At 41.5% G+C, this 27120-nt stretch overlaps 1 protein-coding gene across 2 annotated transcripts in view; it reads left to right on the forward strand.

Annotated features, from left to right (window-relative positions):
• The first annotated feature begins 1950 nt into the window (after positions 1-1950).
• The window catches only part of doc2b (double C2-like domains, beta), a 262373-nt gene continuing 237203 nt past the window's right edge, over positions 1951-27120 (forward strand). For both annotated transcript variants that reach the window (XM_062485089.1, XM_062485090.1), the window contains exon 1: positions 1951-2617. In XM_062485089.1, coding sequence (XP_062341073.1) covers positions 2299-2617 — 319 coding nt within the window. In that variant the 5' untranslated portion in view covers positions 1951-2298. The remainder of the gene's footprint in view (positions 2618-27120) is intronic.

Consider the following 27120-nt stretch of genomic DNA (forward strand, 5'->3'; position numbering starts at 1 on the left):
TTCATACACGTTAGCTTTCAAACAGAAAGTTGTGCAGAAAGTTATGTAGGCCTACATGTGTAATAAATACTGGGGTTGAATTTAACCAATTTAATAACCGTTTTATTCGAGGGCAGCGTTTATTACACAACATTAATTTTTGGTGCAGCGTTTATCCGAGGGCGGCGTTTATTCGAAGAAATACGGTACTTGTAAAAAATGTTTGCACTGTCTCAAAAACTGGTCGCGAACTGCGACCATTTGGATGCAGCGGGCGCTCTTGAGAGGTGGGACCACCAAACTGTTGTCAGAAGAAGACCATAGGTGGTAGGTGGGGGTGTAAGGCTGGACGAGAGACTGGATGTAGTCAGGTGCAGTCCCGTTCACCGCTCGGAAGGTCAGTACCAGGGTCTTGAATCTAATGCGGGCCGTGATGGGTAGCCAGTGGAGGGAGATGAAGAACGGGGTAACATGGGAGCGTCTGGGTAGGTTGAAGATCATACGGGCTGCCTCGTTCTGAATCCTCTGGAGAGGATTAAAAGTTCTGGGCGAAGTATGTTCTTTGTTCAAATTTCAACCACAAACGGAGAGCACAAATTGTTGCTGGATATGTGTCATCTCAAGCAGGCCCTTTGAACCTTGGAAGCCAGCAGGAGGGCATCACATGCAGAGGGGGGAGGCTCCCCCCCAACTCTATGGTTCCTTTGCATTGGTGTTTGGTGGGTAATCAGCATACTGTGGGTGTCAAGAGGGCTGATTAAGTTTGTGTGGTCAAATCAGGCTCTACAGGTGTGGTCTGGCTGACCTCGCTCCAATGTACATATGACAACATGGAAGTACAATTACAGATCTAACAGCCTACTTCTGTAAACATTGGGAACGATAGAACAGTAAGAAAGGCAAACTTGACATCATTCACAAATCAGTTCAGGTTATTTTGTTGCTGCTCAACAACAACATAGATAGCCAAAGTAGCGGAATGTCGCAAGCTTTGTTGCTAGATACGATTTTTGGTTGCTCGGGAAGCTGAAAAGTCGCTAAACTGGTAACACTGGCTACTGCACTACTTGATCACGAAGAGCTTGCTACGGAAAACCAATTTAATTCAGAAAACAGCGACACTACCATCATGCTACTGGGAAATGTAGTGACCGCAACTGCCCAGCACTGTAAATTTAAATCAGACTTAAATGTATATATTAAGGAGTAAATTGTTACTATGTTGATGATTCGTTATTTGGCACCTGTTGCTCAAGGGATTCATTTGCAGGAAAGGTGACCTGGCACCACAAAATCTACTCCCTGTTCATTCCAAAGTATTAAGTGGCTGGGGATTTGGGGATTGCTGTTGAAATACCCTAGATCCCAGTGCTACCTGCTGTCCCCCCCAATGAGAATGTGTGTGTTTGTGCATGTGTGCACACTGTATATATATGTATGAGGGTTAAAGATGTGTACATGTGTTTGTGTGTGCTTGTGCATGTGTTCTGTCATTATATATTCTTTCTTACTCGACTGCTCCCTTACACGGATGCAGATTATCTGTCACTCAACAGCCAGAACCCATAGGCACACAAGGGAATTAAAGGCTTGCAGATAGACACATATACACACACACATATGCACACATTTAGAAATATTCCTAAACAGAAAATCTAAAACTATAAAATTTATATATCCTAACTTGCTCTGATACACACTTGTACATACAAAAATAGGTATTCTGTTCTCTCTAATACACACACACATGCCTGCACTCGGTGGCAAAACCTTTCTTCCACTGACAGATGGATGGGGACTAATAGCATAATTAAGTACCCGGCTGGCGGTTCCTGTTTACCGCTCGGTTGCTAAGCAGTGACATCAGCTGATCCCTCCCTCTCTCCAGTCTAATCCCCTTCCCTCCCTCCCTCACTCCCCTGAACACACACACCAACTCACACACACACATTAGTCAGCCGTGGGCAGGGTTTGGAGTAGAGGGAGAGAGGGAGAGTGCGGGCAGACAGAATAGCGGTGTGTCAGTGGAGGCAGACAGACAGCATGGTTGAAGATTGCAGGCAGTTCTAGGACCAGCCAACGACTCTCCATGTAGTCCCAGTACCAGCAGAGCTTAGAGGGGGGGAGTCAAAGGAGACAACACCTGGACATATATCTAACCATACTGCTGGATGCAACAACCTGACCTAACCAAAATATTTTTTTCTCCTGTAGGGTTTGTACTTTTTGAGAAGTGGAGGTGTTTGCCGTGGGGGGAGTTTTGGTTTCATTTCTGGGCTGGTGTCTGGGCTGGGCGGGCATTCCCGAGGGACCGCATGCATGACACAACGCAAAGGCGAGAAGCCCACCATCAGCATCCAGGAGCACATGGCCATTGATGTGTGCCCGGGCCCCATCCAGCCCATCAAGCAAATCTCTGACTACTTCCCCCGCTACCCACGGGGTCTCCCCCCTACAGCGCCCCCGCCTCTTAGCCGGACGGGCTCCCTGCGTTCCGCCTCGCTGAACGCTACCGTTGACATCTTGGTTGGTGAGGATGACCTGGACCAAGCCTTTGCTGGGGCTACTGCTGCCCCATCACCATCCACCAAAAAGGAGGAGGAGCCTGACGTGGAGGGCTATGACTCAGATGATTCAAGTGAGTACCACACCAGTTACCTGTTTTCTTTTCTCGTTTCCTCACGTTTCTCCTTCTTTCTCGACTATTATTTTTACTATTTACTATTTATTTTCATTCCATTGTGTCTTCTGCTCATCATCTTTCTGGGGGGTATTCCAGAAAGCTGCTCCCCAGCTGACACCCAGCGTTGTAGCAACATTGCCAGTAGGTTGCTGCTACATTGTGAATCAGCTGGGGGGTTAACTTACCCGGTTATGTTGCAAAACCTGCTTTCTGGAATACCCCCCAGCTCAGACAACTTGTTTCTTTTACACTCTTATTTACTGTCCCTCCTGGGTTGTCAGTTGTCAATAGAATAATGATGGATCTGCATTACATATTTTCTTCCTTAATCCTACCCCTCTCTCTGTTCTATCCTTCCCTCACTTGTCTTTCCTTCTAAGGTATCCATACAATACAACTGTGTGTCTACACCCTTTATCAATCCCCCCCCCCACCCAACCAACCACCCACCCACCCACCCACGGTTGCCAGGTTCCTGTCTGCGGTGTGTCTGCGCATCTGTGTGGCGTAGCAGATACTCTGGTTGCAACAGCAACAGTTGTCTTTCAGCTAAGGGCTGTTGCTCCAATGCCATGTGAACAATCCTACCCTCTGACATTACACATATCTAGCGCCAACTGTTTCTTTTTCAAGAGACAAGGGGTGTCTGTGTAGATTCCTTATGTGTTAGAAAAGAAAGGGAAATTACCCTGTAGTGATTTGCTTGTGCTATCAAAAGGCTCATCAGGGTGTGTGATTCATGCTTGGTCTCTAAATAAGCAGCAATACAGACTTTCTGGTTTGTAGGTGTGCTGTTGGGTTTTGGCGAGGGAGCTGTTCACATCCACACGCAAGACAGAAGACCAAAAAACATAACTGGCAATTCAAGATTTATGAGCTGTGTGTCCATGTCTGTATATAATGTTCTACCTATGAATGCAATGATTCTGTTTTCAATGATGCCGCTGCTTGCTGAGGACGCTCCTCACTCCGCCAGTCTCTAGCGAGCGGGAAGGCGGTCGCTACACAGAGACAATTTGTCATGTCCCCTTCAGCAACATCAGAAGAGAGCTGACACACCAGACACACATTTTCCCTGTTGTTGTGCAGTCTGCCAGTCCCTCTGACAGACTATCAGGCTACTAATGCATGAATACACAACTGAAAAACAGTCTGTGCCCTTTCCATACCCAACTAACCCTTCAATCCAGTTTTAAATGCATCCCGCTGATATAATGGTGGTGCTTGCTGTTTTTATAAAAGCCCTCATTTATAGGTGAGCGTGACAACAGTGTGGCTTGGTTAAAGGGTAAAGCCATCCAGAGTGGAGTGGAGAGTTGACATGTTTGCGGGCTTAAAGCTTTTCTAATCCCCCACGCCAGTATTGGGGGATGGCAGAGAGTAGGATAGGCAGCCTCTAACAGATGTTGACCTACAACCTGGTACGAGGCTCTAAACATGGGGGAAAGATGATTGTTTATATGTGTGTGTGCATGCGTCTCTGGGTCTCGGTGTGAGAGAGAGAAAGCGACAGAGGAATAAGTATTAAGAATTGAGTTCTACATTAGTGCAAGTAATAGAGTGACACATTGAGCTAAGAGATATTTAGTGTGCCTAAATATTCCTTTCCTATTCAAGTTATGTGTAAGATGAAAATAGTGTGATTGTGGCATGTTACACATTTAATGAGCATTCCAAGGTGGACATTCATATTTAATCAGTTGCAATGTCAGATCAGGACACTAAAATCCGTTGGATAACTGTTTTGTGCCATTGTCTTCCATTCCAGATATCAGTTATGTTGATCTGATCATTCAGAGCTATTGGGTAGTCTTGTCTAAGGACATCACAGAAACATGCCACACCATATAGCCAAAATGTGGGCACAAAGCAATAGGCAAATAGTAAGGCCGATTTACTGTGTCCAGCTCCTTAAAGGCAGTGCAGGTAATATTGCTGAGAAATACTTTTTGACATATTTGCTGAAATAAACTTCAGATCCTGATAGAAACAAATAAATCTAAAGATTTGACAGTAAAATTAAATAAATCTGATATCTGTGTGCGTCGCAGGACTGTAATAAACACTCAAGGTCGGACCGACCCTACTGATTGGAAGGCATTTGGACCGAATGCAATGATTGGACGGGCTTCTTGTCTGCCTACTTACCTACCTCCGCGCAGTAGTCAGGCAGTGCGTTCATGTGTTTTGGAGGATTGTCTTTTAAGGGAGGGGGTGGGATATTTTGGTTTGAATCCTTTCAAACTCAAGATAAAATTGCTAGGCTCGCAAAACTTGCCTAACCTGCCTTTAATGAGTGACTTAATTTGACCTGTTAGTTGTGAGCCAAATAAAGTCAATCACACTGTACTGTGTGACTGAATCACACAGTACAGTACTTATGAAGGTTTAGGAGTGGCTTGATGGAAACAGTGTACGTAATGACTGTCTACTAGTCTGGGACCTCTTCCTTCCTTCAAATCTGCTCTGATTGGTAATGTAGGAGAGTAAATTGGTTATTTGTAATCAATCTAATATTGTGTGAATCCCCCACTGCAATTTATGATAAAAAGTTGTAAATATAACCCAAGCCATGCATTTTAGAATGTCTTCCTGCTCTGTTCATGAGCTCGTCAGAATCTACGTTACAAAGAGAGAGATTGACTTTGATACTGTGTCTGGGGATTTTAAGAGGATTTCATGGCGACTATTTGTTTGTGACGCCAGCTGTGAAGTCCGGCAGCCTAAACCTTAGACCTCCTCCTTCTGCAAAGGGATCTAGTGCATGTATTCATCTCCCTAGGGCAGCAAGCCCGTCACCCACCAACCCAGGCACATGTGGTTTCGTTCCCCTGCCTCTGGCTAGTTACCTGTTGTCAAATTTGCATAACAGCAGCAGCAGGGGCCGAGACATTTTCTCATCAATTTTGGCTCAACTTAGATTTTAATTGAAAAGGAAAAGTGCATCACCTGCCAAGCGCTCTCCCCACCCCATTCCACCAAGGGGGTAATCAGACCCAATCCAATCTTACGCATCTTCGAGGGCACGTTAATTAATGGTAGTTCCTGATGATTGGATCCAGAGTGTCACTCATTGGCATCGCAACCCACACCATTTGAATAGGCTGTCACATATAGCCCAGGATGTCCTCAGGTGGATGAGGGTTAAACGCCCCTCCCTACGATCCCCCTCACTTGCTTTGTCTTTGTCTCTCATTAGCAAGATTGGGAAATTGGGTGCTGTGTGCATGTTGTAAGTATGGGGTTATGATATAGAGCAGATCGGAAATTAGATGCAGCGAGGGAGATATGGAGATGGTAGAGGTATGGGAGAAATAGAAATTGAGATATTGAGAGGTGGGTAAATGGAGCGAGAGTGTGTCAAAAATATCTTATTGAAAAACATGCACAAATAAAGGAGGAGAAGGTGAAACAATTGTTCTCACTTCACAACTCCAATCCCCCACTTTATCATTGGTTTCAGCCTTGAACCGTTTGGTAAAATAAAAAAATCCTAATAGGAAGTCTATATGCAAACTGTCTTCTGGTAATGACTGACTGTGGTGAACTCAAGTAGCTAGCCGCAGGGCTAACATGGCACACCCAATTCCCATCTAACCACATTAGTGGAGTGGTATTATGGGTGTGGGGGGGGGGGGGGGGGGTTAGGCAGGTGGGGGAGGTGGCGGATGTTATTTGTAATCCCTGACCACAGGAATCCATGTAACGTCTTTGTTTTTGAGAGCTGTTCTGGTTTACAGCAAATACAAGCTGAACCCCTTCCTTTCCCCAACCCTATTGTCTTCACAATGGCAGATATATAATGGCAATAAAATGCACAGTTTTCCATCTGTGGGGAACCAGTAGTGTCTGTTTGTGGACATAGCGGCGTGCATTGTGGTTTGAGTGTTTTGTTTACCATTGGAGTGTCCGTGTGCATTTGTGTGTCCGAGAGTTCCTCCAGTTGAGTTCATCAAATGCTAATACTCACATTCACATGCCACAGGGGGAGTGGGTGTTTATTTGACAGCAGCTGAAGTGCAAATAATGTGGTTTACTACCCAATAAACATTAGTGTTGATCATGATGACAGTACCTCAGCATTTTGGATTTGTGATCCAGTACTGTAGCAAACAAATTTTGGGTGTCCTCAGTCTTGTACAGAAGTCATACAAATAGATGAGAATATAACCATAATTCCAAGAATCTGTGTGTCTTTGGCTCGATTGTCTTGCAAACTGGACATTATATGAATTCAGGCTCAGGTCCCAGCAGTGTTGCGCTAGATTTAGCGACTTTTCACCTTCCCTACGAAAAAAAAAACTCATTTAGAGACTAGAGACAAGCCTAGTGACTTTCCACTACTTTGGAAATCTCAATTTTTGTTGTTGAGCAGCAGCAAATTAACCTTTTACTGATTGGTGAATGACGTCACACTTTTCTTTCATAGTGTTCAAACGTTCCCAATATTTATAGAAGTAGGATATTAGATCTGTAATTGTACTTTAATACATCTACAACACTGGGCCTCAAGGATGTGCAGTGTTGACTAAGTCATGACACATAAATATACAAATGTGACACATTATATAAATACTGAATATAAATGGGTTCGCTGACTAGTGTTCATCCAACGGACACTGCACTACTGTTCGTTGAAAACATCTAAAACACTATAACTTTAACTTAACCTTGCAAGACAGCTGTATATGAGATCCTGACAACGCAAAAATATATCTTGCCAAAGTAATACTGGCAACTACGCGCGTGGTTAAAGTTTGCCTGTGATGGATGGAGATACTTACATGGTTTATCCAATAACCTGCCAGGTATTTTTGGCCTAAGTGCCTGCCCTATTCCAAACAGTTTCCAAGGACATCTGCCCAGATGGATATGTGTAACAAACCATCTGTTGAGTCAGGTAATTAGAAACTAGCAACTGCATACAGAAAGGATTTCACAAAAAACAAACTAGCACAGACTCATCACTGAACATTTTATTTCTCATGACATTCGCCACAAGTGGGGATAAACCCCTTATTTACGGCTCTGACAAGACTTTGTTCTGTCCTCAATGCGGCATCAATTTAATTCAGGTGTGTCAAGTCTCACGCATTCGCCATGAGCTCACAAATTTCAACCATTTCTGACGCTCTCACGCAACACCTTGTATTTCAATCAGGAGAGACCTTGATGAGTAAAGTGATGTTTACCCTTATGGAAGGAAAATATATTGCAGTATATTGGAAAATATCATGCGATATATTAGGCAATATATTGCCATATGTGGGATTTAATATTTAGATTTTATAATACATTGCAACATATTGAACATGAATATATAATATATGTGTTTATATAAATCCCAAAATATATGCAATTATATTTACAAATACCACCATAATGTATTCCGATTTATATGGGAAAATGTATTGGTAATATTTGTAAAGATATAGTGTCACATGTATGTTTAACCCTCGTGCTGCCTTCGGGTCACATGACCCAAAGGTTCATAACGAACCATCGTTGTGTTTACCCAATTTTACCCAATACAAAAACAAATTAAAATAATTTTCTTTTAACCTTTGCAATGTGGGGGGTCTGAGACAGCCTAGCTGTTAAAAGAAAATGCTTCACTTTGTCTTTGTATGCGGTAAATTTGTCGCAATACGACGGTGGGTCACAATGACTGATGGGTCAGAATGACCCGAAGATAACACAAGGGTTAATATATGGTAGAATATATTTTAAATATATGTTAAAAAAATATAGCTGCAAGCAGCAATGGTGGATTCCTCCTTCAAGATGGCAAAATGTAAAATTGACATAATAGTTACACCGGGATTACCCAGAACTAGTAACTATTCTGTCAACAACAAAAAAATGCCTATGCCTGGAATTGAACCTGCAGCCCTTCGTTTACCAGCACAACTTCTCATTCAATTGAGCCATTCCCAAATCTGGGTTCTGCCATGTTCAGTAACTGAATAATAAAATAAGACGTTTCTCCTATGGCGAGCATTGCCAGACTTGGTCCAAGCTCAAACAGCTGTAATTCAGTCATATTTTCACATATCAAGGTGAATACCAACAGAAGAATATTGCCGGGTATTTTGGCACATTTCTTTGGGCCACTTAGCTGTGTTGCTCGTTCCACGAATGCACAATCCTTACAAGTTGTACCTCTTTGTAAAGGTGACCAATCAGGCTTTCCAACAATATAAAATACAATACCAATTGGTATTATTGAAGGGGAGGAATAATCGACCGAAATAACGTTTCCAAACCTTTTTTGAGGGGTTTATCATCAATATATTATCCCATGTATTTCCATATATAATATATTGGAATATGTAATAGAAATTAATATATTACAATATATTTCAAGTCATATATTGGTGAATATATTTTCTTTCCATAAGGGTATTTACAGAATGATAAATGTACTACAAGTGTTTGGAGCTTAGACCCCATGGGGAATTAAATGATCAAAGGGCATCTTCCCCGTATCCGAAGAGAAATCCCCACGGAGTCCAGACACTGGTGGTGGTGGCGGCAGCCGACGACCCAGCCAGAGGAGCCGGAACGAAGTCGGGTGGCGACGGGGAGGTGGAGGGTCGCGCACTTTGGTAGCATGGACAAACTAAACGGGGAGAAACACATTCATTCAGGCGCACCTCGACTATCCTGCTGAGGGCGAAAGCGGCGTGGGCAAACGAGTAGACAGCCCCTGAAGACATGGTGAAAACTGCAATTGGGGAATGTGCAAACACGTATTTAAAAGGCACGGCATCATTATGATAGGCTGGCAGGCCTATCATAATGCGGCTAATCGATTGCCTACTGAAACCCAGATGACAGCCCAACATGAGAAAGAGGGAAGGAGAGAGCGTTCTTAGCGGAGGAAGTGAATAGTGGAACATTACCGTGTGTGCCCGAGTGCGGGGTTCGGTCTTGCCCGACTGAACTTGTGCTACGCTTCATTTCTTACACTGAGAATTAACCCTCGTGCTGCCTTCGGGTCACATGACCCAAAGGTTCATAACGAACCATCGTTGTGTTTACCCAATTTTACCCAATACAAAAACAAATTAAAATAATTTTCTTTTAACCTTTGCAATGTGGGGGGTCTGAGACAGCCTAGCTGTTAAAAGAAAATGCTTCACTTTGTCTTTGTATGCGGTAAATTTGTCGCAATACGACGGTGGGTCACAATGACTGATGGGTCAGAATGACCCGAAGATAACATAAGGGTTAAGGATTAACTTGTCCCGCTATACAATTAACGGTTCAAACTTTATGAACATGTATTTACATTTCCAGATGATAAATAGTAAATAGATGTGTTAATTCATCTCTTTAACAGTAATGTTAGCAATAACCAACAGTGACTCCCAACCATGAATGAAAAACCTTAACTTAATTTAAACACACTCTTGAAAGAAAACAAACTTTGCTTCAGACAATTACTAATATATTAGTTTAAATAATCCTTCCATTTTATTGACGCCCCCACACCCACCCTCATGCCCACCTTCTTTCATTCTATCAAACTTGGCTTTGATCTGGTGATTGGTAGTTCTTTGAAGTCCAGGCAAGCGCCCATCCCACATTTGACACAGCAAAGTCAGCTCCTTCCACAGATTGGTGGGGGCACAGTAAAAGATAAAGTACTGCAGAAGTACAAGTCAAGCACTGACTACATCATCCCAATGACATTTCACTGTCATATATGACATTAAAGGCAGTTAGTATGCACACCCAGTCCCCCCAGAATATCTTTATCTGAAAGGGAGCTTACACAAAGAATTGTTCACATTGGTTTGTTGAATACCACTAAAGCATTGGCACTCTCGTCGTTCTTTAAAGATATACTGAGAGAACAGAAAAGGTGGTTGGGCGAGGTCCAAAAAAACGAGAGGTGGACACACCATGGTAAAAAAAGAAATCCAGAGATAAACGTGGGGACTTTCTCCATGTTGCTATTTCTGAGTCCCAAACCTATAATGCATTGTTTTCTGGGAGAGACGGGAGGAGGGTTAAATGTGAGCCTGTTCTTTTCGGATAACATTGTATGTTGTTTTAAAATCTGATGGTGAACTGAACCAGTGTCACACCCACACCAGGGTCCCCAGTCATTCCACTACAGCGCTCAGTACTCTCCCGAGTACTTCATCACCGTCACCTGTTCCTCATCAGCAATCACCACCAGTACTTCAGCACACACCTCAGTTACTATTTGTCTAGCATTGAACATGGTAAATGACTCTTTACCTGCTCAACTTAACAATTTAAGCTTAATTCTTGTGTCTACCACGTTTCTCTCCAGCATTCTCCTCATCTTCATACCTGTGCATTGTCTGATAAACTACCGGTCTCATCAGTCATCTGTGTTTGGGTCTGGTTTATCCTGACAACCAGATTTTCTTCCAGAGCCATGGATAAATAATGTTTCTATCAAAATCGTTGGCTGTGTAAAAAGTGTTGTGTGTTTCTGTGCTGTTTGACTGTTTCTCACATTCATAAATGTATTTTAGACCAGGGAAACCTGTTAATAATGCACCATTGATGTCCATGGTGCTGCTTGGTCTTACATATTTATTTCAGAAGCTCTCTACCAGCTCTTGTCTTTTGTTACTGGGTTTGTTACAAAGGGATGCTTTAGAAAAAGTTACGGGTCAATTACAAATTCTATAACAATTAGGAAGCCCCTCACATCATTCCAACTGCACATTGTTACATGATTTTCTGTCAGAGGATGGGCCAAGGAAAGCAACACAATGAAAAGAGTTGACTTCGTTTATTAGATCGAGCTGCTCGGATCACGTCACCACGACAGGCAGAGTGGTTGGCATGAGTGAGAAAACATGTCTCTCAGAAGTCCTTTATTGGGTGTGCTTTGCCTTCGGCAAGGGCACAACCTTTGTTGTCTATCATATATATTTGTGAGAATGCTGTTCAGCATACTTTTTAAGATATTAAGGTTTTTGTGCAAATTATTCTCCCATTAAAAGTAATGGTAAATCCTTTCAAATCATTAAAAAGCTTCCTCTTTCAAACGTTACTACTTCAGCATACTTTCAGTTAGAGACACCATTCAACCTTTAAATGTTCACAAGACATTCAGCTATTCCCAACTGATTCAGATTTTTGAAATATTCAGCCAATTTTGAATTATGACCGTTTTGCTCCTTCTTGATTTTTATGAATGAGCAGCCAGCTGGCTGTTCTTTTCTTGATATTCAACTAAATTGTCAAACAAATTCCTCTGACGTTCATATAGTTTAACTTACAGAACAAGTTATACCTTAAAATGTAGGAAAATTTGTCCTCTTTCAGCCAATGTAACTACTAAAGAGCTCACATTTACAGATTTTCAGCTATGAGCCTTGAAGCGAGAGCAGCCTTTCAAATTCTCTCACTAACTTCAATGGAGAGGTGGGTAAAATCCGTCAAAGAAAGCAAGAAGGAAGACGATTTCGAAACTGCCGGTAGAGACCTATTTCTGACCGCACAGACATATAAAGGACATCTCTGGTTTTGGCAGAGTCTTGGGTCTCGGAAAATATCCATAGTTTTTTAATTGGACGTATAGTTTTGCATCTAGGTTAACTTGTTTGAGGTGTGGATTCTAGCTACATTTCTGTTATTCTCTGCCCTCAGCGCGTTAGCAATCATAGCTGCACCATCACTGTGGCAACGACAGACACGCACCACTCAGTCTCTCACACAGGTGATTGGTATTCGCTGATTAGTGTAGTCACAAGACAGAGTTTGATAGTATTTCAACCTAATACAATTTACAAGAGGTGACTCTGCAGGTGCTGCTATCTGTTTTACTACTATTGCTTATGGAGCTGTTTTATTCTACTACGCCACTGAGAGTCACATTTGGACTACATAGACAACGTCGTTGTCAAAAGTTTCGTCTTGGTAGCGATTGAGTTGCTTGTATTGGGATTTACGTTCCGTTGCACGGTTTAAGTATAAATTAAGTTTTTGTGGCGAAAAGTGAAGCTAACGGTGGCTAACTTGCTAGCCACAGTCAATAACGCTACTTACGTCACTAACGTCACGAAAACGCGCGTGACTACCTCTAGCAGAACATTAGTTTAGCAGCTCGTTAACTTCTGGGAGATAGCTAAGCTAACTGCTTTACTGCAAGGCAGCTGCAGAAACGCCACAAGCAAAGAGGCCAGGGTGATAACTATTTACTAATTTTACTTTGTGATATGACACACAATTGTGATGTGTAATGTAGCTGATATTATTAAGGAAGTATGTCTACTTTCGTAAGCAGTAGTCTACTATTTCACTGAAGTATTAGCATCATGACATTAGCCTCTGTTGCCCGGGCAACACATACTACAGTGGTCTATGATGCATCTGTTGTCAATCGTTAAAATAAACATTCCTCACAAATACATTTTCGTTGTAGGATTTATTATGACATTAGATTACAAGCAGTACCGCCGCTCCCATAACGCGCACTACGCGCTGTGCGTAGGGCACCAAGTCCTGAGGGGGCACCAAAAAATTGCCAACTCAAAAATCATCATAGTACTAATAATTATAATGCCGATATTATATCAGTATATAAATATTAGGCACCTTTTAGGCATGTATATCACAAAACAGGCAGAACAAGAGATATATTTAATTGCTCAAAAAAAGTTACGATGGTGCCCCCCCCCCCAAAACAAATACACACTCAACTTCCCAAGCTCGCCGTGGCTGCCCTTTCCTATCTCAGTGGCCTGAGGAACTTTACAGTAGGGTAAACTTTTCGAAAATGGCCTCAAAAAGACAACAGGAGTCAGGGGCAGAAATAAGAAAGAAACTGCGAAAAGATGCCCGTTCATCACTTTCAGGTAAGTCCATGTTTAATCATTGTTAAATACGGGAAATGTGCTGCTAATTTTATGGTTAGCCTATGCATACACCTCGAACTAGCTGACGTTATTGCTAATGTTAGCACACTCAAATATGTTAGGTGCAAGCTAAATTGAGATTTTACTGTTAAACATTATCTATGCATTTTACAAGTAACTGACGCCAGCTAGCTGTTACTTTACTTTACATTCTATGATGCTTTTATATCCGATTTATCAAATCGTTTTTAAGTGAGTAATAAAGGTGGAGAGCTCCTTGGCTGCATGCTTTCAGTTTTAAATGTTTATAATTTGGAAAACCAGGCTAAGAAACGTAAGGGTGGGGCTGAAGCATTAAGAGACAAAAATACATCACCTTCACTAGACAAGGTTTTATCAATTGAAAAACAGCTGTTTATTTTACATGAAGCTCAAAAACTATTTTGCGCTCAAATAAAGGCCAAAACCTTTCGCTCGCGCGTGTTGCGCGCTCGCATTACGTTGGGAACTCCGTAACTAGCATCACATCAAACACAGAATGTGGATGCATTGGCAGGGCAGCTGTGGTGGCGTATAAGGGGGCCAGTTCTGGTGGGCCGGTCTGGATCAAAGTCCAGGGCCTATTTTTACTCCCAGTCCGTCCCTGCCAAGCCCTGATCAACCACCCTCAACCAGCTGTTTAGGGACATATACACAGCAGAGAACCACCACCTCTCAATAGGTGTTACTTTGTGATGCTGCTGTTGTGTTAGGCTATTGGTATTGAGTTATATGTTTGGTAATAAAAAGTTAAACTGGCAAAAACAATAGTTTTTTTTTAGGGGGGGGGGGGGGGGGGCATCATAAAGGAATTATGCTTAGGGCACCAAAATGGCTAGCAGCGGCACTGATTACAAGTAAACGATTTGTGCGTGAAATTATCATTACCTGTGGTTTCAAACCAGTGTAACTCACTGCAACGCTGTAGCCTACGCGAGACACTACAAAAACATCTACACAGCTGTTTAGGAAGTCAAACGGTGACAGAACATGTTCGGCACTCCCCTTACTTAAATCAAAAGTCTATCTAACTACTAACCTGAACTTCATTGCCACAGCCTAAACTTTGTCAATCTGTTCATGAAAATAATTAATTTCAGCCTAAACCGTACAACGGAACGTTCAATCGAATTCAACCAACCAACGCAATCGCTACCAAGACGAACACAGCAGTAGTCTAGTACTGTACTGTAGTAGTACAATTTACCGGGGCAGCTTCTCCACACAGGGCTATATCGCATTTTGCGTTGTTACTGACAATGATCGCTACCAGTGAGCTTTTTATGAATGAGCGATTTTCCACTAAATAAATGTCAAGCTTACGTTTTTGGGGGCATATTTTCAGTTAGCAGATGGTACTGTTTGAATCGCAATTCCATCTTCTACTGCCGGTAACGTCGTAGAATAATCTTCAAAGGGGGTTCTTTATTAATGAATGAATGCAATGAGTAGGCTAAATGTCTGAAAATATCACGAGAAGGGAAAACTTAAAAGGACGTTTAAGTCATAGAGATTAGGTACATTTTTACACCGGTCTGACAAATTTATTCGGTTTGATTCAACGATGAGGCTGCCTCTTGCAGGGGAAATGAGAAGACATCTATTTCATTCTACACTTCACTCGTATTTTCAGTTGTAAATGAGCAGCAAAAATATATATATTTTAAATCTATGTAATCTTTATAAATAATAAGTATGCATTTTTATATAAAATATACAGAAATATCAGTTGTAAAAATGTCATTCAAAAACGGACCCCTGTGCAACCGACGCAAGCAAGCACACCCTACAATTTCCCCAGAAATTGTACCCTCTCTAGTATATGATTGGACTGTACAAATATAGTAACCACCAAAACCACCAAAAGCCCTTAAACGGTACACATTCCACAACTTAATGCACAGAAGAAACAACACACAGGTGATGCGGTCATAACTCATTGCTTGTACTATTCTCTGCATCTTGCTCTTAACCTAAGTTGACCAGAGCACATTCCCTGATCTATATGTGTATTGTCCAAGGCCTGCTACGTGACCTCTTGACTACAGCAACCTCACATATGTATAGAAAATCTGCATATCACACATTTGCCCTTCAAATATGACCTATCTGCTGTATTAAATGTGTGCACATGTTGCGAAGGTAAGCAAAATTAGGGAAACGATAACCCTTTTATAATCCAAGGGGATAAGTATGATTTCATATTTGACCTTTCTAGTACAGGGTCATAATACACATTAGTTCTTCATGAGTGTTCAGAGCCCTCAAATACCTATATATTCCAACTCTTACAGCAGCTCCCTGGCAGCCAGTCAGGCTGAGCCACAAGGCTTTGGAAGTACAGCACTGTTACCTTTTCCACCAGTGAGAACCGGGAGTTAGTTCGAAGCTGGTGCTGGAGCCGGTTTGGAGTTGGTTCAATTGGCAAGCCTTCTAAGAACCAGTTAGCTTTGCTATGGGGTAGAGAGCCACCACAGAGCCAGGCCATACGTCACTGTATACATCTCATCTTTCCCAGAGCTAAGCACAACGCTAACAATGGCGGACGTCGCCTTATATTCCAAACTAGAGAGGGTACAATATCTGGGGAAATTGAGGTGTGCTTTGTTTTTTTTGTTTTTTTACTTTCACCTTCAAACCTATTGTTTAAACTTTTATCAAACATCCAAACATTTGAAGAATTTTCGAGGGTGTACTTAAATAATCTGCTACAGAAGAGCACCTCATAGCAGACATAATATACCATTTTCCTAAAATTTTGCTCCTAGCTTCAGACCTAACCCTCGGACTGGTAAGTCAGTTGTACAGCTGAGCAAACTACTCGACTACCGCTGTGTGGGAATCGCAGGAGCTAATCACTTGAAGGGCTTACAAAAATACAGGGTGTTGATACTATAACCTAGAAACACAGCTAGGTAGATGTTCACCCTGGCCTTTCCCTGTGGCGTTTCTGAAGATGTTTTGCCATTTTAGGTAGCTATCTCCCAGATGTTAAGGAGCTACTAAACTGATGTTCTACTATAGGTAATTACCCATGGGTTTGTGACGTTTGTGACTGTGGCTAGCTAGTTAGCCACCGTTTGCTTCACTTTTCTCCACAAAAACTAAAAGTGATGCCTAAACTAGGCAACGGAACCTTCTCTGGTACAAGAAATGCTTTTAGGACCAAGACAAACATTTTGACACTGACATTGTCTATGTTGTGCAAATATTGAGTGGGAAAATTATCATAATAATAATAAAAAATAAATAAATAATATATGAGAAAGAATATATGTTGCGCCTTGCCAAAGGCAAGCACACCCAATTAGCTTCTAAATGACAGTATATCCCAAAAAACTATGTGAATTGCCAATTGAAAGGTTGTCCAGCAAGTAGGCCTAGGTCCTCGTTTGATAATGCCAAAAGCATCCCTGTTGATATAGGCTAAACCTGTTTGTGGATCATTATTTTATAATAATGGACACCTCGTCTGGTATTATCTCGCTTATACAATGGTCAACTTGCCCCCAAAAAATTACGAACATAAATTAAAGTTTTTATGGGTTTTGCAATAAAATCTAACTTTTTAGACAGGCTGAGCCAACTCTGATTCTTGTAGTCCTCTCAGCTCATAGAAACAACTGGCTTTGGCTGATCTATGAGCCAGAAAGCTAACGTTTTACTGATGCTGTTACTTTTTAAAGTAATAAAAAGACTACATTTTGGTGCATGGGGTTCCCGAGCCTTTTTCATTCAGACCAGGGCCGCCAGTTCGAATCTGAGGTGGTCTTGACCCTCTGTCGACTACTAAACATGAAAAAAAATGTGCACCACTCCTTACCACCCTGCATTGGACGGCATGGTGGAGCGTTTTAACAGGGCTTTAACCAATCAAATGGCTAAGATGCTTTTGACGTGGGGGTGAATGGGACGATAATTTTACTTACTTGCCGGTTCATGGAGGGGAAGCTAGGATGACTACTGACTTGTTACTGGGCGCCCGAGAGTTGGACCATTACAACGTCTCATGCTGAGTTTGTGACTACTGTACATGCTAAGCTACACCACGCCTTTAGCAGGGATAGAATGTAAAGTCAGGTAGCTCATGACCGACATAAACTGTACTATGATTAGGGATGGGTACCGAAACCCGGTATTAAACTGAGTCTAGTGCTAAATTATGAAAGACCGTAGTATCGATAAGCTCTGATGCTATCGGTTCTGTCTTCGGTGCTGGAGAAATTAAGAAAATATATTACATAATATATATTTTGTATTATTGTTAAATAAATCTTACACATTTTCTCACCAACCATTTTTTATTTGTTATAATATTAAGACATTCATCTTCATTTTTGCTCCCACTCAAAGTCAGCAACAAAGCAACTCAGGATTGACATCAAACTTGGTTTAGGGACTCGGGACCCTGTTATAAAGGGATCCATAAAAGTTTGTGTCATTTGACCTCTAGGGGACGCTGCTTTAAGCAAAAAAATTGGCACAGATCATCTTCACACCAAGCCTCACAAAAGATATCACTTGGATTTTTGATGTTTCAAAATTGTTTAACCAGTACAGCCAATCAAAATTGGCAGAAAAGCAACCACACAGGAAGTTGTGTCATATCTCAGCAAATATTTGATAGATTCAGACCAAACTTGCTACATGTACTCGAAACCCTCTTCTGAGGATGTAAAAAAGGAATGTTTGACCTGCTTGGTCCCCTCATTGCTGCTTGCAGCTGTATTTTAAACAAAAGGTTTGGAGGTGATATAGTAAAAAAAAATACACTGCTGCAGCAGTCGCAAACACGCTTCACAATTTACCCAGACATCGTACCCTCTCTAGTATGGAACGCCGAGTTAGTCAAAATTAATTAAATAAATAGGTAAATAAATTGATAAATACATACATAAATAAATATGGCTATGAAATAAATTCTGAAAATAAAAAAGATGGCAATAAATATATAAATATAGCATTATATAATTATATAGCTGAATCCATATAAATACATTTATTTATTTCAAAATGACGTTTTTGAAAAAACAACATTTATTTATTTCATGGGACTTTTATTTCCTAATGCCACATATATTTCCGAGCACCACATTTATTTCTGTGCTGTATTTATTTCCAGTCTCACATGCAAACGAGAGGGGCGTGATTATCTTCAGACCAACGCAGCTGCACAAGATCGAAGGCAGATAGGGACACCCAGATTCGGTAGATGATGGAAAACATTAGTCATGTCAGAGTTCAAGATCGAAGGCAGATAGGGACACCTAGATTCGGTAGATGATGGAAAACATTAGTCATGTCAGAGATCGTATGCTGGCCTTATAGATCAAATTGATCATCATGGCTTGTCAGGATATATTATTTTGGCACACATTGTAGATTTTGTAGAGGTACTTGGGCGGATAAGTGCTCTATAGCACATAGATATTGAAGTCTTAAATTGTTTGAGACTTATCGAGCACTGTTCGTGTGCAAGATGTACAGGTAGTGGGGGGGATTAGTGCCAGGTAATGTTAGCTAACACAGCTAGCAACTGTACACAATACAGCATGCGATCTCTGACACGATGTGGTGCTCGGAAATATATGTGGCGTTAGGAAATAAGTCTCAAAAAATAATTAAATGTGGCAATTATCTTTTTTTTATTTCAGAATTTATTTCATAGCCATATTTATTTATGTATGTATTGATCAATTTATTTACCTGTTTATTTATTTAATTTTGACTAACTCGGCGTTCCATACTCTAGTTCTTTAAGACTTTTCGAATAATGTAGGTGATAACAATATTCCTTTTGGGTCAAATGATTCAACCACGTTATTCATTTGACATTAGTGTAACAGTTTTCAGACTGTCTCAGACCTTTGAAAGGACCCTATCTGCATTAAATGGCCAATTAATTAATGACTAACAGTATTGCTTCCCCTCTCTCTCTCGCTCTCACTTACTCTCTCTAACATTCTCCTCACCCTCATTCGACACCCTCTTAATTTCATATCCTCTCCTTCAGACACTTTCAGTCCCCCACTAGCCAGCCGCCCTTCCACCCCACATTGTTGTCTTTTCGCTCCATTCCTCTTTGAAGGAATAGTCAGGGAGTGCAGGAAAATACAAGGATTATCTTACATGCATTTTTCCAAAATGCTAAATCAGAGGGTCATAATATGATTAATCAACAGCCTATCGGCTCATAAGCATTTCACTCACTAAATCGATTTTAAAGCACTTTCTGGCATTGTGTTTCAGCCAGGCTACTGTGTTGTGACCCCCCATACTTGAAATACATTGAGACTCAGCTAATTCATCCCTTCCAAGTGAATCAAGGATACATGTTGATTTATTTTGCCCTCCAAACATAATTTTGCTCACTCTCAATCCTCCATAATGTACACATTTGGATGTGGACCGGTAAGAGGAAATGGAGTGTAAAGAAGAAAGATTTGTAGCTTTGCAGCCAAAAGCATGTCTGAGCATTCTGTTCTGGATTGAAAACCCGAATATAGGACAAAGTGCATGAGAAGTTTTTTATCTTTTGCACACGTAGCTTTTTTTGTGCCAGCTGCTGCCCCATGGTGCATCTTTGTGGGGAGTGCTGAGGCGGAAATGGGAATGCCGCCTGAGATTCTGAAGGCGTGCCAATCCTTCAACCCTGCACATTGGCAAGCACGTACCCACAGAAACGGTTTACACTCGCTCTCTTATTCTATATTGTTCATTTTCTCTCCACATCTCTCTGCCATTTCTTTCTCTTTCTCACTATTCTCCTCTCTCTCACTCACTCACTTACTCATTAATTGTGGGCCAAGCAGCGAAGCCTCCTACTGTGTTTCTACCTTTTCTTATTGGTGGCCAAGCAGCAAAGCCACCTATATTGTGTTCTTACCTTTTCTTAATTTTATTGGTAGCCAAGCAGCGAAGCTGCGGAGCCACTTAAGTGTTTCGACCTTTTCTTATTAGGGTTTCTCTGGTAGGAGAACCCTAATAAGGAATCAAGCCTTCGGCGAGAGCACAACCATTGTTCTCTGTCATATATAGTTTTATTATTATTTATTTTCCCACCCCTAAGGATCCGTCAATATTTGGACTACAAAGACAACGTTGGTGTCAAAAAGCGTCAGCGGTCTGTTTTCAATCGTAAAAATAAAAATTCCTCACATACATTTTACTTGAAGGATTTATTATGACATTAGATTACAAGTAAACGGTTTGTTGGTGAAATTATCATTAACTCGTTTCAAACCTGTGTAGCTCACTGCAACGCTGTACGCGAGACCATAGTCCGTCTACCATATTAGACATTCTCTGGCGAGACACACTAGAAAAAACAACTCCACAGCTGTTTAGGAATAGCCTGGCTCTGCCCTCCTACGTACTTCCGCTCAATTTTGATTTTGCTTCTGTACTAGGTCTGGCCATGAGGTAAGCAAGTCAGATGTCTCAGGTTAATTTTCTACCGGCCAATTAGCAAACAGAGGGAGTGGCTGAGAACAATGACGTTGATGTTGTGCGATAGTTTGTGTTGTAGTTCCATAATGGCGGGGGAGAAAGATGCGAGCGAAGCCATTCGGTCCGTTGTGGCAACGCTGCCGAATATCCATAAGCTAAAGCCAGAGCAAGAACAAGTTTTGCTGAGTTTTGTTGGTGGCCATGATGTTGTGGCCCTCCTCCCCACGAGGTTCGGGAACAGTTTGATTTTCCAGCTACGGCAGCTAGCTCTGTTACAGTAGTGGTGAAGAAATTGGCGAACGCTAGCGATTGGTTATGGCAGATCAGAGTGGCTCTGGGCAGATCCAATAGTTTTAAACTTCAACAGAGTACCTGCCTACAAGGAAGTCAACGCTTGTCAATGGAGCGAGGCCAGACTCTCTGTACAAATGAAATGTACGAGAGTCTGGTTAGGACCAGGCTAGTTTAGGAAGCCAACGGCACCAGAACATGTTCGGCACTCCCCTTACTTAAATCAAAAGTCTTTCAATAGGTGAAACTATCTGACTACTAACCTGAACTTCAATGCCACAGCATAAACGTTGTCAATCTGTTCACAAAGGTCTATTAAATTACAGAATTGCCCATTTTAAAGTAAAGTAGCTAGTATTCTGAGTGTTCCCTTCGATCAGCAAGTCAGATGTCTCAGGTTAATTTTCTACCGGCCAATTAGCAAACAGAGGGAGTGGCTGAGAACAATGACGTTGATGTTGTGCGATAGTTTGTGTTGTAGTTCCATAATGGCGGGGGAGAAAGATGCGAGCGAAGCCATTCGGTCCGTTGTGGCAACGCTGCCGAATATCCATAAGCTAAAGCCAGAGCAAGAACAAGTTTTGCTGAGTTTTGTTGGTGGCCATGATGTTGTGGCCCTCCTCCCCACGAGGTTCGGGAACAGTTTGATTTTCCAGCTACGGCAGCTAGCTCTGTTACAGTAGTGGTGAAGAAATTGGCGAACGCTAGCGATTGGTTATGGCAGATCAGAGTGGCTCTGGGCAGATCCAATAGTTTTAAACTTCAACAGAGTACCTGCCTACAAGGAAGTCAACGCTTGTCAATGGAGCGAGGCCAGACTCTCTGTACAAATGAAATGTACGAGAGTCTGGTTAGGACCAGGCTAGTTTAGGAAGCCAACGGCACCAGAACATGTTCGGCACTCCCCTTACTTAAATCAAAAGTCTTTCAATAGGTGAAACTATCTGACTACTAACCTGAACTTCAATGCCACAGCATAAACGTTGTCAATCTGTTCACAAAGGTCTATTAAATTACAGAATTGCCCATTTTAAAGTAAAGTAGCTAGTATTCTGAGTGTTCCCTTCGATCTAGCTAGTTAGCTTGTACATGCATTTCTCTCCTGTCTGCAGTAACAAGATATGGACAGATAAGGGGAAATTGTGTCCCGTTTTTCATTTCCTGCACATTCACACAATCCCCTGAGTGAAGTTTCCCTAGCAACAGCACCCTAGGCTAGCTTGCTCGTAGCACAATTTACCAGGGTCAGCTTCTCCACGCAGGGCTCTAGACTGAGACCAAATGGTCGCATTTGGCTTTGTTACTGACAATGTTCGCTTCCATCAAACTTCTTTTGAATTAACCATTTCCCCTAGCCTGGGTGCCAGCCGAACTTAGCCTGTCCACAAAAATATTTGGTCGGGAAGTTGGGTCTGGAGTCACTCGGTTGGGGAAAAACTATGCCCGAACAAGAGCTGTTCGGACCAATCAAATTGTCAGGGCGGGCTTTATACGATGATGGACAGATGATCAACAGTAACTTTATCAACCACGTCACCAAAGAGCGCTTGGGTTGAATTTGTTATCAACAAACATGGCTGCCGCTGGAGAGCTGAGATGTGTAGATTCTGCCATTGAGTCTGTTTTAGAAGACATCGACAGGGCATTAATTTTGAAAGAGGAACAGAGAAACGCGATCAAGGCATTTGTCGATCAAAAATATGTTTTTGCCGTCCTTCCTACGGGATTCGTCACATACTACGTTGCGCTGAGTGGTTGTAGGTCTATCCAATTGAGTGAACTGAAGTACATCTGAATTGCAACTAATTTCTTTCTTACACACACTGTACTGTACTCACAAATTGGAGAGACTTTGGTCAATCTGTTTTCATGAATATATAATCTGGGTCTAACCAGGTTAGAGGTTAGATCCTTTGATGAATCTTTTACATTAAAACGTAACTATTAGTGTATACTCACACAAAAAATGCCACAGCCATCAAAACAAGAACACTCATGAATGGCTTAATCGGAAAAAAAACTTTTGTGTAGGCTTACATGAGTGGCCTACAAACACAAGCTAAACTTGGCATGTGACTGACTGCCTAGTATGCTCTGACCTGGTGCCTGTATCCTCGGGGAGGGAGCTGCTCTGAGGTCTTGGGGTGGTGCAAGGACTGGGGTCTATTTCCACCTGATCCTGTTTGCTCAGCTTTTTGAAGAAGTCTGCCATCTCACCCCTTATTTTAATGTTTGAAGTGAACCAGGGGCGTCGTCAGACCCTTTTTACTGGGGCACGTGCCCGAGTATAAATCTGCTGTGCCCCAGTAAAATCTAAAGTTTGAGTTTTAACAATTCACTTCATTAGTCAGTGCATTCATTTAGATTGATAATCCCAGAAAAAATTAACACAGTATCCCAATCAACACTTGTAAAAGTGTTTAACCAAAAACACAAACCTATATGCATGCAGAATTCCATGTCTGTGCGCTCTTCTGAGCTTGCCAAATAGCCACTGCTGCACGAGCACAGATGTCCAGGGGGGTATTCCAGAAAGCAGGTTATGCAACATAACCAGGTAAGTTAACCCACCAGCAATGTTGCTACAACACTGGGTGTCAGCTGGGGAGTTAACTTACCCGGGTATGTCACATAACCTGCTTTCTGGAATACCCCCCAGGTGTCGGACTCAGCACACAAGTCAGAATTGAGGTAGGCTAAGAAAACATTACAAAACTAAAGATAGTTTCTAAATGATAGGCCTACCGTTCACCTTATTTTGACTAAAACATAAAAACCCTATTACATGAAGCTAAAAAAGAACAGTATTTGCGCTCAAATGAATGTGAAAAATGTGCGTGCTTGCATTAGCTATAGATGTCCTTGCCAAAGCTGATATCAAATTTGCGTCCATGAACTGTTGTATAGTGGGTTAAGCAAGGGGAGTTTTGTATAGCCTAGTAGTGCATTGTGCGAAGAAAGCTTGAAAGAAAAAAGGGATATGAATTAGGGGCCGGTGGCGCAGTAGAGTTTTATGTCTAACAACGCCTCTGAAGTGAACCCTAAGCAAAAATAACATATAGGCTTACACATCAAATTACCCACATTTGAGTCCAATCTTAAACATATCCCCATTATTATCTTCAATCAACTACCAGCCTTTAAGTTATTAGATCATGGCTAGCCCTACTCTGAAATAAGTATTTCAAACAGGCATTATACAATAGCAAACAGGGTAGCTGACTGTAGTGTTAATCTTTTGTAACGTTAATAGATTAATAAGGCATCTCATCAAGGAATCTTAGCAGTTAAAGTACAACAATAGTGGAGCGACCGACCCACACAGAAAGATGTGTGTTACGCTTATTTAGCGTGGGCTAGGGCAAAACAGCTGTTTAGCTTACTAGTAGCCTAGTGGGGTCAGATGGCTGAGCGGTTAGGGAATCGGGCTACCAATCAGAAGGTTGCCGGTTCGATTCCCGGCCGTGCAAAAATGAAGTTGTGTCCTTGGGCAAGGCAATTCACCCGTACTTGCCTCGGGGAGAATGTCCCTGTACTTACTGTAAGTCGCTTTGGATAAGAGTGTCTGCTAAATGACTAAATGCAAATGCACTTTATACTGTAGTTACGTACAGATGCCTTGCAAGCAAAATTAAAGGTGTCTTTTTTCATGTATTACCTAAGTAAGCAGCTACAAATCAGCAGGGTTTGTTTATGTACATTTACAGGCGATATCACTGATAAATCAGTGGACAGAAGATACTAGCCAACTAATGTTTTTAAATGTAGCTCCTTTGAAAATGGAAGAGAGGACAGAGAAGACAAACTATATACAAAAGAAAAAGCTTAGAGAAAGAATGAGTTGATGGACTGAAGAGGATGCAGAGAGAGAGAGAGAGAGAGAGAGAGAGAGAGAGGATGTGGGGAAGGGGGGTGTTACGGTCATAATAGAGATAGAGAATTTGAAGGGACTATAGGTAGCATCATTGAACTGGGATGATGTGGCACTAATTACCTGAGCTGTCAGTCAAACAGTCTGCTAACTGTTAGGGCTCACAAATAAACGTTTGAAGAGCAAGCAAACAAACTGCACAGTATAGGTTTAGAGGGACATCTCATTTTGCACATATTCGGAGAGGTTGGCCATCTGTACTGTACTTGCACGCATAGCCTACTTCCTGTGAAAAAATGGCTTCACCTGTTTTTCTTTCTTTTCTCCCAAGTGGAAGTCTCAGAAATAATGAGTCATTATCCCTGCCAGTGTTAATTTTCCTAGTACCACAGGTGTCTAAGGTTTGGTTACACCCGCTGTGATTTGCCCCTGCTTTAATGTGTGTATAATTCCTCTGTTTTCCCATATGGGTGCAGATTACGTAGAGATATTGTTGGTGAAATAAACAAAGGACAGAACAAGGGGTGCTCTTTTTGAAATGCTCACTCAGTAAAATGTCACAGCTTGCGTTGGAGCAGTCAGAAGCCTGTTTTATGCACTGTCACACTTGTTTTTCTGATGGCAGCAGCCTCATGCTTTTACAGCTGACAGTATTGATTTGTATGATAATGAGAACTTAACAGCACCCAAGTTGGCTCTAGTGACTGGCAGCTGAGGGGAAATTGCGTTGAGTATTGTTTTGTTTTATTTTTTTATTTAGTGTCTGAAATTAGTGGGGAATCTGGAAATATTTTTGACTTCCAGAGATCTGTTTTTTTTTCCCTCCATTAACCATTCTATTGTTATCTCATAGCATTATATATAACAGTTTTTGGGTACAAAGTAGGAGACCAGGGACAGTCCTAACACAATTTTCACGCACAAAAAACAAACAACTGGAATAGCCAATTTGCTATATTATAAAGGTCAATATGTCAACTATTGAAACAATGTATTTAAGTGGTGTTATGAAACATGAACAGGTTTCTAAATTGATGTGAATGCAGTCACTCCACTCACTCACTCAGTATGTATTTTAGCAAATTCCTGGGATTTTGGAGTCCTCCTGGGTCTTCATCTATGGAGGCCACTTTCGCTCAAAAAGCAACTGATGGCGCAATCAGAAACTGACGTACCTTCCCCTTGGATTTCAGCTTGTATCTCATGGGCAGTTATCCTTAGTTCTATTCCTACCATTCTCACTATCTTTCTGTTAAATATGGGTGTTGATTTTCTGTCGCACCCAGGGAGGTTGGCTACAGTTCCATGGACCTGGAACTTATTACTAATATTTTCAACTGTTGTCACAGGACCATCAAGCTGCTTGGAGATGTTTTAGCCTTTACCTTTACTTTGCTTGTCTATTATATATCTCCTCAGACAACTTTCTATTTTGCTTTCTCTGGTACATGTTCAGTGTGGTCCACACAATGATACCAAACGGCACAGTTTACTTTCCTCCATTTAAATAGCCCGAATGACTGATTACAAGACTGGAGATGTGTGATACTAATTAAAGTAACTAATTGTTTTGGAAAATCACTATAATTCGATTATTATATTTTATCAACAAATGTGTCTGGGCCATGTTAGAATATCTTTGTAGAATGAGCAATAATTCATCTCTTTTCACAGCTTCTTTGCTTTATTCTATGACATACCAAAGGCATGCAAGTAAACATGATGCAATAGCTTTTAATAGGATCTCTTTTCAGGAGGAATTAAGCATTATTTCAATGAGCTGTAAGGGTACCAACAAATTTGAACACATCTGTATAATCAACATGTGCAAGAAGTCGCAAAGGGGTTTTCCTTTTTCAACAACTCCTTTTAACAAATTATTTTTCGCAGTAGGTAAAGCAGTAATGTAAAGAATTTATTTTAATAATAACTTATTACTTATTAATAAGTTGAAATAA

The sequence above is a fragment of the Osmerus eperlanus genome, chromosome 19, assembly GCF_963692335.1.
Source record: "Osmerus eperlanus chromosome 19, fOsmEpe2.1, whole genome shotgun sequence".
Classification (NCBI taxonomy): domain Eukaryota; kingdom Metazoa; phylum Chordata; class Actinopteri; order Osmeriformes; family Osmeridae; genus Osmerus; species Osmerus eperlanus.